Raw genomic sequence first — 13,657 nt, forward strand, 5'->3', positions numbered from 1 at the left:
GAGGCCACCGTCCTCCAGATCCTCAAGGTGCCCTTTGTTGACCGGCCAACCTGCCTGAAGAGCACCTCCACCACCATCCTGCAGAACATGTTCTGCGCAGGCTTCGCGGCTGGCGGTGCTGACACCTGCGGGGGGGACAGTGGAGGTCCCTACACCACCGAGATTGAGGGCACCTGGTTTCTCACGGGGATCACCAGCTGGGGCGAGGAATGTGCCAAGCCAGGTAAATATGGCATCTACACCAGGGTCTCCAAGTACCTGAAGTGGATAAAGGAAACAACAAGGCTCACCTAACCCACGGAAGCTTACGCTGGGCTGGGGGATGGACTGGTTGGTTGAAGAGAGACCATAGCAAGCTCTGCAGGTTCTTCAGAAATTGTTGCATTTTAATAAATATTTCTAAATGAACTAATTTCTGCTCTTGGAAGGCAAAAGTTGAGAGAACTCAGTGGAAATGTGGTAATAAGGAAATAAAAAGCCTTTTTAATTACTCACGACTTCACTTCTGAATGCACCGCCACTGCTGAGATGGTGTAAGCCCCCAAATCCTGGTGCAAAGGTCGGTGTGGATGAGATGGGGCACAGCTCACACGTGTCCCAGGCCAGTGTGCCACCAGCATGCCCAGGGCTGCCACACAGTGCTGCGGGCAGGGGGACCCCAGCCACTGCAGCTCTCCCCGTGCTCCTGGGGGATGCAGCTCAGGCACCAGCATCGTCCCTGCAGCAGGAGCCCATGGGGAGGTGACCACACAAAGCACTGCACCCCCAGCACTCTCGGCCAGGTGTTTTCACATGAGCCAGGCTGAGATGGATCCCAGGCAGCAGGAACTGCTCTTCTTAGGACAGCATAAAATTGGCTGCATAAATGACCTAAAATCTGTATAAAACTCATCTAAAGGTAGTGACAGGCTTTATGCTAATGATTTCTGCTCAGCCTTGTTAGGATTATAAAGAGAACTGCTTAGTACTCATTACCTGTCCTGGGCTCCGTATTAATCACGTTAACTGGAGGCTGCAGCCACGGACACTGCTGGTGGTGATGGGGACGGTGCATTGCCCTCCCCAGACGAGCTTGTGGGATGTCTCCTGAGAGCAGACAGCGTGGACACCCCAGCACCTGGTCTGAGTGGGTGGCAGAAACCTCACTGGGACATGCCTGCCCCATGACTGGGGTGGCACTGAGGCACAGGGAAAGGGAGGTGACATCCTGGGGACAGGCTGGGCTGGGCAGAAGCTCTCTGTCAGGCCAATTCAAATAGGATTAATTCACTTCCCAACTTCGAGGGAGGTTTACCTCTCATCAGTGCTGGTTCATCTCATATCTCCTTCCCTGAAAACCCCAGGGGCACAGGGGGAACAGCGTGGCCTTGGGGACCTGCACCACAATTCTCAGCACGGGCAGCTCCTGCACAGGCTTCACCACGCTGTGGGCACCACACAGGACCATGGCACCCCCAAAAGGCATAACCCCACTGACAGGGTCTTCTCCCTCCCACCTGGCAAGATGTGCCCCCAAGACCACCTCTCCCCCTGCACCACCTGCAAAAGGGGTGTTGATGGCCACACGGCCCCCGTGTCCCCCATCCACGAGCGTGGTCCCGCAGCCCCCACCCCGGAGGTCCCCATGGCAGCGCTGCCCGGTGCTGGGATGCTGTGGGGGCTGGTGATGGACACACCGTGAGGCAGGGCAGCATTTCAATAGCTGCTATTTCAGACGTCAGTATGAGCACTAAGGTGCCTCTCCCAATTTCATTGCCACTACATCCAGCAAGAAACTAATCGGATCATCTGCCATTGCTTATTTTAAAATCAAAATGCATGTAAGAAGGTTATATTTGTTCCAAATAAATTAAACAAAACCAATACTGTGAGAATTTTTTTTTTTCTCTAGAATTACAGCAGACGTGTCTTTGGACAGAATTGCACATTCTCATATGAATTTATTTAACAAGTGTTTAATCTTTAAATATAGATTTAACACAGTTTTTACAGGTACATATACAATATAGTTCATTTAAACTTGCAGTCAGAGAAAACTCTCTACTGTAATTTATACATATACATGAAGAGCCTGGTTCAACAGCATACTTAAGGTGACATACCATGCCGTGTGCAAAGTTTCAAATGTTAAAAATCTCAGACTGTACATTCAGTTTTGCAGAACTTATCAACCTCATAAATTAATAAAAGCTTAGATTTAAAACCATGGAAGACAAAAAAAAAGATTAAAACCATTTAATATGCAATGTGTGCTGTTTGAGACAAATATTTACAATTGTACCTCAAAATGTGTACTCTTACCACAAGAATTGTTACCACTATAAACAGCCCCGACAGTAACTTGAGAGACTCCCACTTTTCCACCTAGCAAGTGCCTTGTGACCAATTCTAAAGTGGATGGAAATAACCTTCAGTGACTGAAAACCTCTCTGCTATGGTTGCCAGGGGCTGAAGAACACTGGGATCTTTCCAGGTCTTGCAGCGTTGCTCAGTTCAGACTCAGCTGGTCATGTTTTTGAGTACGTACAGGGCTGATCTGCAATACTGGCCACCCGAACTGGAGAAATGCCCAGAAGTGTGGCAGAGAACCCCCAGGCAACCACAGCCATCACGTCGTTCAACAATTCCTCCGTACAAAAATGGTCACCCAAAATAATACCCTGGTATGTTTTAACTTAACAACTTGGTACTGTGTCTAAGAATCCATGGTTCACAAATCCAAATCAGCTCATAAAGGTCCCCCTTTAGTCCACGGTATAAAACGTTTCATTTTGACGGGACAGAGCAAATTCACTACCGCATGCACACTATTAACCCTGCTCTCAACACAGTCAGATGCTCTTTGCACACATCTGCTTAAAAGGCAAACCACCTGTACCTGTGTTCTACAAAAGCAAAACTAGACAAAGAAACACAAAATTAAATTATGAGTGTTCAGGGTTTTTTTTCCTTCTCAAAAATTCAATAGATACATTATTGTTAAAGATGCTGAAAAGTACAGTCTTATCACAAGAACATCCTTAGTGCAAACGTGGACATTTAACTTTGATTTATGGCACGTGTTCCAAAAGTACATACATTTACTGTAAACTTCAACACTTGCTAGATACAGGTTTCAGCCTTGGGACACTTTGGGACCCTAAGTGATTGGTGACAACCCTGAGTTGTCAGTTTGACCTGATCCAAACCTCACTGAAATCAAGTGGACTGACTGCAACGGGCTGGAGTCAGACCCTAAGTGCAAAAAGAGGATCTTCAGTGTTATTGCATCTTTGTGTGTAAGCCAGCCAGCTGACGCTCTTACAGAACATTACATTCACATAGCTGCAGTAGATATTTAAGAAAAATCCATCCATAAAATCAATTAAGCAGGACATACAGCTTCATTGTTTGGTTGGTTTTTGTTGGTTTTTTGGGGTTATTTTTTGGTTTGCCAAAACTCAACTCTTTATTTGCAACTTCAACAGTTGTCAGCTAATAAGTAGGTAAAGCCTTCAACCTGGAGAGGAAATTTCAAGCATCTAAACAAAGTGTCAGGAAACTGTAGTGTACTTCTCTGATGCAACGTGATGGATGTCATGGAAAAACAGCAGGTAAAAATAATAAAATACTGTACTTTCCAAAGGAGAACAAAAAGAAAGAGCAGAGAATGGCTTCCTTCATGACTATGAGAAGCTGCTTAGGACCCCAGTCCTGTTCAGTGCAGATGAAGCTGTGGAGGTCTGTGAATGTGATGAATAGTACAGGACAACTCCAACTATTGTGCTATTTCTCTGTAACACTTAGTTGAAAGCTTCCAAAGAGCATCGAAAATAGGATGCTACTAGTTCACCCTTAATTCAAGGGGAACTAAACTTTCTCATGTTACACAGGGCAGCATCTATAAAGTAATGAAGAATGATGTTAATATTAAAGCATCTTATCCCAAGAAATACATTGTTCCCTGTAATCATGTAACATTAGCATAACATTTAAAAAAAAATAAGTGCACTCCTGTGCTTCTCCCCAAAAGCTGAACTCCCACTAGCTTCAGCAAGAGCCTTGTCTAAGGCAGGACCACAGGGTTTGACTCATTTCCATCACCTATCACTTGATTATCACAGTGCAGCCAGCTGGTATCTTCTCTAGGCTCCTTATTTTGTCAGGCTCAAAGTGGTTTTCTGCAGCGTTACAAAAGAGCTGTGTTGGGAAGCTGGCTGGCATTCTAGGCTGTACAAGGAGACCCTGCTTTAGATTTCAAAGGCTAAAAAAACCCAAAGCCCAACATTACCTTTAACAGACCCTGCACAAATAGGAAAGCCAGTGGCTGCAATTGTTAAAGTGCATGAGCAATAGTGCAAACAGCTGTGCTGCATCTGCAGAACTACGAGGGGCATTGTCAACAGAACTTTGCCAAAACTTGCGCGTTTCAGCCAACATGCTTACGCCAGCCTGCAAGAGCTCAGGCACGTAGGATACTCTTATCAGGCAAATTCAAGCCACGTGGCCTAGGGAGGGTTGCCTCAAGCTTGTGGCAGTCGAGAGGACAATCCCCAGCGCCCTGGCCAGCGGGAGCAGAGGACGTGCAAGCTCAGGCACTACCAGCGGGGGAAACCTTTGCTCGGCTTTATTCCATGAACAACGTACACAGGGGATTCCCTTTAAGGCTTGGAAGAGATAATTTGGCAAGTGGGGTGTTAGAACAAACTAGGAGAGGGTCTGGCATGTAGAAGAGGAGCCTGTGTCCTTAAACCAAGGGGGTACGTGAGCATCCTTCCATGCCTGCTCTGAACGCTCCTTACCTTTGGGCTCAAGTCAAATTCTGACATATAACTTTTTTGCTGTTTAAAAAAACTTGGAAGCTGCAGCAATATTTCTTTACTATACATAATCAGTAATTTAATCCTTTGTTTTTATTCAGGCTACCATATTTCATGCTCTCTCTAAAAGAAATCGGTCTCACGCAACCTCCACACAGTGAGCAGAAATTAGACACTCGCCTTTTTCTCTGCCCAGCTTTTAAAGGCCAGCTGAAAATGCTTTGGCCCCATTTTGCTCTGATGTGAAAATTTGTGAGCAAACAACATTTCCTTTCACTTGCATCTGTTTACCACTGCTGAGAGAAAAGAAGAGCAGGGACAGAGCTTAACCTCGATGAGAGGGGAGCCTGCGGTGCTGCTGAACAGTGTCACCGCAGTGAGAACAAGTCACACATCTGCTTTGGGTCACGGCAAGGACCTCATTTCTGCTGTCCCCGCTCTCCATTCCCATGAAGTGGGTGCTGCAGCACAGCTGAGAGGCGAGATGCCTTCTCCTCCAGAGACACAGATGTGGTCAGTGCTGTAAATCATGATCTTTGGCACGTCAGCAACCAGGGGACTTGCAGAAATGTTTTGTCTCCTGCCCCGCTGTGGAAGAGGAGTTGGGATTGCAACACTGCAGCCCTCACCTTCCCCGAGACGTGCATCTTGCACAAGGGAAATGAAGAGATAATCTTGCATCTCCTTGTTAACACACGTAAAAGTCAAGCCAGTTGACCAGACAATGCCTGACAGCTTTAGCAAGGCAGCTTAAACCTGCAACACACGGGTAAATCTCAGCAGTAGCTATTTTCTGAACATTGCTTCTTCCGAGCAGAGTTCTCTCCAAACCTTTTCCATTTTGAGATCTGTGGGTTGTCATCCGTGATACGAAATTATTTCAATGGCAAACAAAAACAAATTCACCATGGATTTGCATAGGAGACTGAATAAATCTATTCAGAAGAAAGCAGCAAGGACTAATCTCAGAAATTATAGCTAGAGGCAAGCCAGAGGGAAAACTGGTTTTCAAAGTGACCTCCAAGTCAGCCATCTTCCTCCCAGAAAGCCTCCTGGCTTACATCCTGGCCAAGACTTACAAAAAAGCTTCATAAGGTTTCCCCCACGCACACCTTCGCAAAAGAAGATTTGGACAAAAATACTTTTATCAACAGTCACATGGCATTGCCAACAGCAACCGCTCATCTATAAGGAAAATTAACATGCAACCATGTGAGGAAAGGAAAAAAATAATCTGTGGATTCATCTGGATGTTGCAAGTTCTGTTTTGCATACAGGCTGACCCACGGCAGGCTGGCTGCAGGAGGACGGCGGATTGCAAAGGTGGCGATGGTGGACTAGCGGGGCATTGACCAAACATGTATCTGATAACCTCAAATGGGCAGCCAAAAGTTCCCTGTAATTTCATTATGTTTTCTACTGGCCCAACACTGGAATAATTAGCAGGAGAAGAGAGAAGCAGCTTGTCAGTGTGCAGGTATCAGCCATCCTGTGGTGGGAGGTTTTTGTTATAGCCACAGTGTACATCTAAGAAAATACATTAAGGTAAGGAAACCATTTAATCTCATCAGCTAAAGGTTTTGCAGAAAAAAAAAAAAAAATCCGGACTTTCACAAATTCTAGTTGTGAAATTCTGTGATTGAAGATATATTTTTGTTTATTGTGGGGACTGGAGCCAAGCAGTAACAGAGGCACCACCCCCCGCAAAGGGCCAGCACTGCCTCTCCCCCAGCTCCGAGGTGACTTCAGCACGCTCTGGATCTTGGGGACCCTACAACACGTTAATCCAGTTTACCATGCTTACATGCAAAACAACATTTCAGTACAAGCAGATAATAAAACGTAAGGGTTACGATGCTCACTCCTGGCCCTACTTTGCTCTACAAGTTTGGCTGCTTAAGTCTCCCTCTGCTATACTGGAGCAAGAGCTCCATCTTCTGAAGAAGCAGAAAAGAGCCCAATGCAGCCTGCGTCACTGAGCAGTCAGGGGTACAAAGTCACCTGCAGTATGAAATGACCAGTCCACGAAGGAAAAGGAATTGCTAAATGCAGAGGTGCTGTCTGAAAATCAGTTTTCAGAGTGCAAGTACATTATGGCTGTAAGGACACGTCACGGAAAAGCTCTAGGAATAGCTCTAGGAAATGGCAAGAAAACATCCTACATCATCCTACAACGCTGCCTGGAGTGCATGTAAAATTAGAACCATGCCTAGAGACTGCATACAGGATCAGCAACAGCGAGAGAGAACGGAGTTCACCTTAACAGGGAAAACAGAACCTTGGTGCTGTGACTAGAGCCTGGAAACACGACTGCAAAGCATCGGGAAAGTGCTGTGGGACTTATAGGAGGAGCTTTCCTTGGTTTCGCCTTGTGAGATTCTCCTTAGTTTGCACCCAGCAACCTTGTAAACCAGGCTTTGGGGGATATGACCACTGACAAAGCAAACCGGCGTTCAACGTTTGCCAGTACCCTATTTTTGGGATGCATTTATGGCTGGAGAAACCTCCTGCACAGGCTGTGGTCCAGGACCCAGTGAGATGTGATAACCAGACTTGCTGAGAAGACAACACATGGTGCTCCAGGGTGGGAGCACGTTGAGGGGAGCCCCCCAGCTGTACTGCTAGCCCGCTACAAGCTACCCTGTACGTAAAGCAGAAAACCTCCAACCTGTGAAATGTGACTGCCCTGCAACAAAGGGGATAGAAAAAATATCTTCCTTTATAGGAAGGACTTCACTGAAAAATACAGGAAAACCATCAGAGCTGATCGGAATTCTAAGCCTTTCAGAAGGCTTCCTTTGTATTGATCAAAACAATAGATTTTTACAAAAAGGAAGTATGTAAAAAGAAATCTACTTGCAATATTTCTTTATATGGCCATAATTGGTGGATTCTTACTTCTTTTTTTTTAATGGACTAAATCTATGTGGGTTTCCTGAGCTGCTCCCATCACAAACCCTGGTCGCCCGTTTCCAGTGGACAGCATGGTGATGAGGGAACACATGGAGCGGTGATGCTGCGTACATGGCAAGGGTGACAGGCTGTTCTTAAGGCATTTTCTTGTGTCATCTGTGATGCTCTCCCTGTCTATTTCTATGTACATTTATGAGAATGAGAAATACTATTTTTGAGACCAAAAACCTTCTGCTGAAACCTGGTAACCTGTTTATAAACGTTATTCTAACGCTGGATTAGCAAGCAGGCAGCAATGAGGGCAAGAGCGTGGCTGCAGAAATGAAGTATTGCCTTGAGGGTGCTGAGGGTCAGGCCACAATGGCTTTTGCAGCAGGAGAAGGTTTTGCTTAGGTACCTCCTTTTCACAGGGGGTTTGAGCTACACCAGCAAGGAGGCAAAACAGTCATGGGAATCCCTGATCAGACTCCATCTCTTCTCCCCCAATCTTCTACACAGTGCTCTTGCAAAGAAATCTACATTTTTAAATGCTTGGTTTTAATTTACTAGTGCCTAAAGAACTGTCTTCGGGTGTTAACAAAGAAAAAAAGCTTAATTTACTACTTTTGCAGGCTTTTTGGAGTAGCTGCTTTCTTCTTTTTCCTGCAGAGGCATATGCAGCCAGATTTAGTACATCAAGTGCAATGCAAATGGCTTAAAAGACCTGATTGGAGTTATGAGCTATTTCCGCTACCCGTGCTATATGATACCTGTGACTTTGGCATTCCGAAACCTGCAGTCACCGACTACTATCTGCAGACTGTGGACAGGAATCCAGCCTTCTTTTCTTCTGTTTAGGTTTTTCACCAACCTTTGAACAACAACAGTATTAGTAAAAGCAACAAAGCATCCCACCAGCAGTTTGATGTGGGCACACTACATAACCGCCGGTGCAACCAACGATTTGTTCAAACCAGGGAAGCATTTTAACAGGAGCTGGGCATGCATTTAAAGAATTATTCCCACCTAAATTTAGGAACCTAATTAGAAATCCCAAATTGGGAGCACAGCTGCCTTGGGCCCCTCTCTAGACAGTGGAGTGGAACAGACTTTTCAGAGCATGAGCTATCCTGCCCGAGACCTGCATCGCTCTCCAGAGGCGCTGGTTTCCCTCCATTGACAGCCGATGGAGCCAAGGGCAATCACTTTCCTCAATCCACCACTACTCAGCTAGACTGGTAGGATGAATTTAGTCAGGGTATTAAAGTAAATTCAAGAGAAGATGTAGGCAGCTGGAAATACTCATGCTCACAAATAACATTTCTCCCTCTCCCTAATACAGTGAAATCTGCTCTAACAAGTTTGGCGTGAGAAAGCTTTGCCTGGCACCAGCCAAAACCGCTGGGAGAGGCAGCAAGCATTCAGCAAAACTGAGATGCTTTACCTCTTGCTTTTGCTAACAACAAACTGAATTTCACAAAATGCAGTTGGACTAGATGATCATTGTAGGTCCCTTCCAACGGAAATATTCCATTCTCTTCCATTCCATTGTGTTCTGTTCTATTCATAGAATCATAGAATGGTTTGGGTTGGAAGGGACCTTAGAGATCACCTAGTTCCAACCCCCCTGCTATTGGGGGAGGAATATTCTATTGTATTCTATTCTATTCTATTTTCCCTTAAAGTACAAGGGCTACAGATGTTGGACAGGAATCCTCCACATGGCATTTGTGTCTGTGCATTTAGGGGCTAGCGTCTGCACAAATCTGATCCAGGTTCCTGCTAGTATCACCCTTCCCACACCCCAGACAAGGCATTAGCGTGTTGTGCTCTCTCCTGCTGAGACCCCAGGCTGGCTGATGAGAGCTAGTCAGAAATCAACCTGGAAAGGAAAGACAGCCAGAAATCTCAGCCAGATTGCTGCAAAAATCAGAAGAGGACATGCTGCCCCCTGAGACAAGGAGACTAATGGTTCAACAGACTGGGTATGGCCATTTCCCAGGCAACGCTCCCAGCCGTAAGGAGAGAAGCAGCTGTCAAGTGTTATCTTGTGAGCCACAGCTTCAAATGCAACAGAAAGCTGGTCCATGGCCATTAACCAGTTAACACTCATACAGCTGTTTGAGGGAGGAAAATATCTCACAGTTACTCAATATTGCTATTAATAAGCTCAGAGGAAGAAAGCCAGCAGCTGAGCTGGGGTGGGCAAAGAGCTCTCACTTCAAGCATCATCTGAAGCATGAAGAGCATGGAAAGATGTTGGTAAAACTCATCTCGCCCAGACACCCCTGGCAAGGGATGTCCTGGCATGTTTTCCCAGGCCCAGACAGTGCGTATGGCCTCCAGTTTTGGCAAGGGAATGAATCCTCCAGCTTTCTGGAATAGTCTAAAATTTAATCAGAAGCTGCAACGAGTGTATCCCCAGGCAAGCGAGCTCGTACAGGACCACCTTGCAGGCTCTGGAGAGATAAGGCAAAGTAATCCAAAAATACCTACCACTGTCCCTCACCATCTTCATGCAAAAGCTGAATTTCATCCCCATTTTTCACCAGCAGGTCCTCTGATCCTCTCCTCTTGCAGTCTGCAAGGGCTTTATATTTTCCTGGAGACTGTGGTAGTAAGAAAAAATTATCATATTTAGCTACATTTCATATCACACAGCTGTTATTTCTGACCGCCACAGGGAATGTGATGGAGCCCTATCAGCTACCTTAATTAAAATTATTTCAAGAAACTGTGGCTGAGACATCTCCTCATTACCCAACACGGAGATATGGAAAATCTGAGAGACATGGACAAGATACATCCATTATCTAGTGAAGCCAAACAAAGTGAGACAATTAAAACCAGCAGCACCCCGAGCTCTGAGACTGTCGCATCTCTGTACTGACCAGCTGGTTCCCATCCTCCTCCTCGGTGTCGGAGCAGTTGGAGAGGTACTGGTTACCCGACCACTCCTCCAGCCCCTCACAGATTTCCAGGGACTGTGACATTCCCGGCCAGCCTGCAAGACAGGGTGCAGCTCAGGTTGGGGGTTCCCCAGCACCCGCAAAGCGTGCCCTGAGGGAAGGGGAAGGGTCCGTACTTCTGTGGGGCTTGCTCTGGGGGGACGGGAGCCCACTGTCCAGCATCACCGGGCTGGTGCGCTCCGAGTCGTTCTCTTCTGAGCTTATGGAGGCTCTATGCTGCTTTCTGAGTGATTAAGAAAAACGAAATCAATCTTAGTTTTACTTTATGAATGAACGTAAACTCCACAAGGTTTTGTAAAACAGGGTCAGAAATAATAACAGTATTTTTTAATGTGTGTTTCTATAACAATAAAGGACTTGGTGACTGGTTTTAATTTTTGGGAGAGGGGAAATAAAAGTGCTGCAGTATCTCTTCCCCTGAATTTGAGCACCATCCTTTATCTTTCTCCATTGGCAGAGGAGCTGCAGCTCAGGCTGTGCTGCAAGGAGGGCACTCAAAGATGCCCCTTACAGACCCCGTCCCCAGACCACTGTCACCAAAGGATGACCAGCAGCACATCCCTCCTGGACCCTACCCAGAGGTCTTGGGCAGAAATGGAATGGGGGGAACAGCACAGAGCCCAGGTTCGGCCAGAAGACACCAAGTGCCCAGTGACAGGAGGTACCAGAGAGACCCCCACCCTGGCTCCTGGGACTCACCCGTCACTCGGCTGGGAGCAGAGCGGGAGCTGGTCCATGCACGAGCCGGGCTGCTGCTTCTCCACTGCAAGGAACACCAGCTTAAAATCCATTCTTTCATTAGTACCCGTCACAATCGAAGCATTATTTTTAAAGTTAGACCTTTTGTACAACCCTAATGGTTTCTGGGAAAACAGACTCAGTTATGATTAAGATGGTACGTTAGCACAAACCCAATCGTGAGCATGCCACTGAAGACTATAATATGCTTAAAACTAGACATCTGCTATGTATCTTGTGGAATTAAGCCTATGATAACAAATGTGAAATAATCCCCATGGTAATGACAAAAAAACAAAAAAGTACGTCTGTAATTCATTTTCACCTAAGCACCTGGCCTTTACTGCTCTAAGTTACCAAAAAAGTACGTCTGTAACTCATTTTCACGTAAGCACCTGGCCTTTACTGCTCTAAGTTACGTTATTTCCCTGTAACGTAAGACCTCACTCTAGTATTTTGCTACTAGGTTTCTTCTGAAAATCAATTCTCTGGTGAGAATTAGTGGATTTGAAGACTAGCAATGTGAAAATAGGAAAGGTTCTGCTGCAGAGTGAATGCCACTGAGAAATTGGTCAAATGTACCTTTTATAAGTTCCTGCTGCTTGAACAAAATTTTTCTTATTTCGTTCAACCATGCCATCTTCAGATCTACTGTCTGAGCCTGGAAGAAGAGAAAACGGTCTGAATTTTGAATTAAGAATCATCCATTATAAATATATTAATAAAATCTTACTTTTCTATGCCATGTAATTATCTGAATTCCCCTTTTATCCAAGCCACCAACAAATCTTAAATATTCTTGATCTTTTAAAATTTATGATCCCCACTACATCCAGGCAAAACACAGTGGAAATTGTGGAGCCATCACTACAATGCAAGGAGTGCAGGCAAAAGCACGTGTGCATGCACCTTATCTCTTTTACAAAATACCTAAAGGGCCAAATCTGCCTTCTGAATATATGCATACTTGGCTGCACACACGTAATTTATGAATTTAAGTTGGCTACTGTATTCTAACATGGAGAAAAAAAAGCTAGGCAGAAAATTAATTTAAAACATCATCAATCAACAATATTTTCTCAATGAGTTTTCCTGTGAACACTCCATTAGACAAACATTTCACCTCCATAACTTCCTATTCAAAATGCTCCAAAAGGAAAAAAAAAAAAAAAAAAGTTGGGAAGGAATCAGGTCAATTGGACTACTATTTTGTAGATGAGTTGAAAGATCACTGGAAATAGCACCATGGAGGGTAAGCCTTTGCTCTGGGAGCAGTTCTGACATCTCACTGTAGAGGAGCACATGTGGCCCATGTCCATTAAAGCATGAGGCCCATTTCCCAGCTCACTTCAAGGAAGCTATTAAGCACAGTAAATTATTTTTTTTTTCCAGCTACTGTTCTATTTGAGATTTCATCTGGAATAAAAGGCTCCATTTCAAAGGAGCAATTCTGTCTGCACTTCAAGATGAGTTCCACAGTTCTGGACTGGACACCAAGGACTGGGACAGTTCTGTGAACACCAACATGGGCAAAGAGGAAGAAGAAATGCAAGTTAAACTTCTGATAATCCCACAAAGGTAAATGGGAGACATTTCCTTAACACTGGTACAAGGAGGTACAAATATCCAGATTGTTTGAAGCTACAAACCTGGACGACATAGACCTCTTCTCGCCCGCTATACCAGATTTCAAATTTCCGATGATCTCCTTTCACATTCTCAGTTATTCCAACTGCATTCATCTGCAAATCCAAGAGAAACAAGAAAATGAAGCATACTATAAATCTTTCCCTTTTCCCTACGAATTCAGACATTTTGCAGCATGTTAAACAAACCTGTTTTCACCCAATTTAACACATTTCGTCAACTTTAATTTCAGTAGCAACTGAAAGTCATTATCTGACTTAACCCCCCTGACTTTCTGCTAGCTTGCTGTACTTGTAAAAGCTTTCTGAAACCAATCAATGCACCCTTAGGGCACTTTTCATTTGGGAACCAGTGGAAGTAACTGAAAAGTCATCTCATAGCTCTTTCAGTATGAAATTTCTCAGATGAAGCATATGAAGCTTTATAAATGCATGGCACGTTATTTTTCTACACACATTATTTCTGCCATATTATAGAATCACAGGATCACAGAATGGTTTGGGTTGGAAAGGACCTTAAAGATCATCCAGTTCCAACCCCCTGCCATGGGCAGGGACACCTCCCACTAGCCCAGGTTGCTCAAAGCCTCATCCAGCCTGGCCTTGAACCCCT

General features: G+C 45.1%; 2 protein-coding genes across 2 annotated transcripts in view; one reads left to right on the forward strand and one right to left on the reverse strand.

The window, feature by feature from the left end:
* F9 (coagulation factor IX) overlaps positions 1-294 on the forward strand; it is a 15,472-nt gene extending 15,178 nt beyond the window's left edge. The window contains exon 9 of the mRNA XM_010083186.1: positions 4-294. Coding sequence (XP_010081488.1) covers positions 4-294 — 291 coding nt within the window. The remainder of the gene's footprint in view (positions 1-3) is intronic.
* A 2,768-nt stretch (positions 295-3,062) lies between these two features.
* The window catches only part of MCF2 (MCF.2 cell line derived transforming sequence), a gene marked incomplete at its 5' end in the record, with an annotated part of 33,025 nt that continues 22,430 nt past the window's right edge, over positions 3,063-13,657 (reverse strand). The window contains 8 exons of the mRNA XM_010083187.1: positions 3,063-3,880; positions 8,462-8,562; positions 10,188-10,300; positions 10,583-10,695; positions 10,777-10,883; positions 11,360-11,423; positions 11,981-12,059; positions 13,048-13,140. Coding sequence (XP_010081489.1) covers positions 3,840-3,880; positions 8,462-8,562; positions 10,188-10,300; positions 10,583-10,695; positions 10,777-10,883; positions 11,360-11,423; positions 11,981-12,059; positions 13,048-13,140 — 711 coding nt within the window. The remainder of the gene's footprint in view (positions 3,881-8,461; positions 8,563-10,187; positions 10,301-10,582; positions 10,696-10,776; positions 10,884-11,359; positions 11,424-11,980; positions 12,060-13,047; positions 13,141-13,657) is intronic.

Source organism: Pterocles gutturalis, unplaced genomic scaffold (assembly GCF_000699245.1).
Source record: "Pterocles gutturalis isolate BGI_N339 unplaced genomic scaffold, ASM69924v1 scaffold22170, whole genome shotgun sequence".
In the NCBI taxonomy this organism is placed as follows: Eukaryota; Metazoa; Chordata; class Aves; order Pterocliformes; family Pteroclidae; genus Pterocles; species Pterocles gutturalis.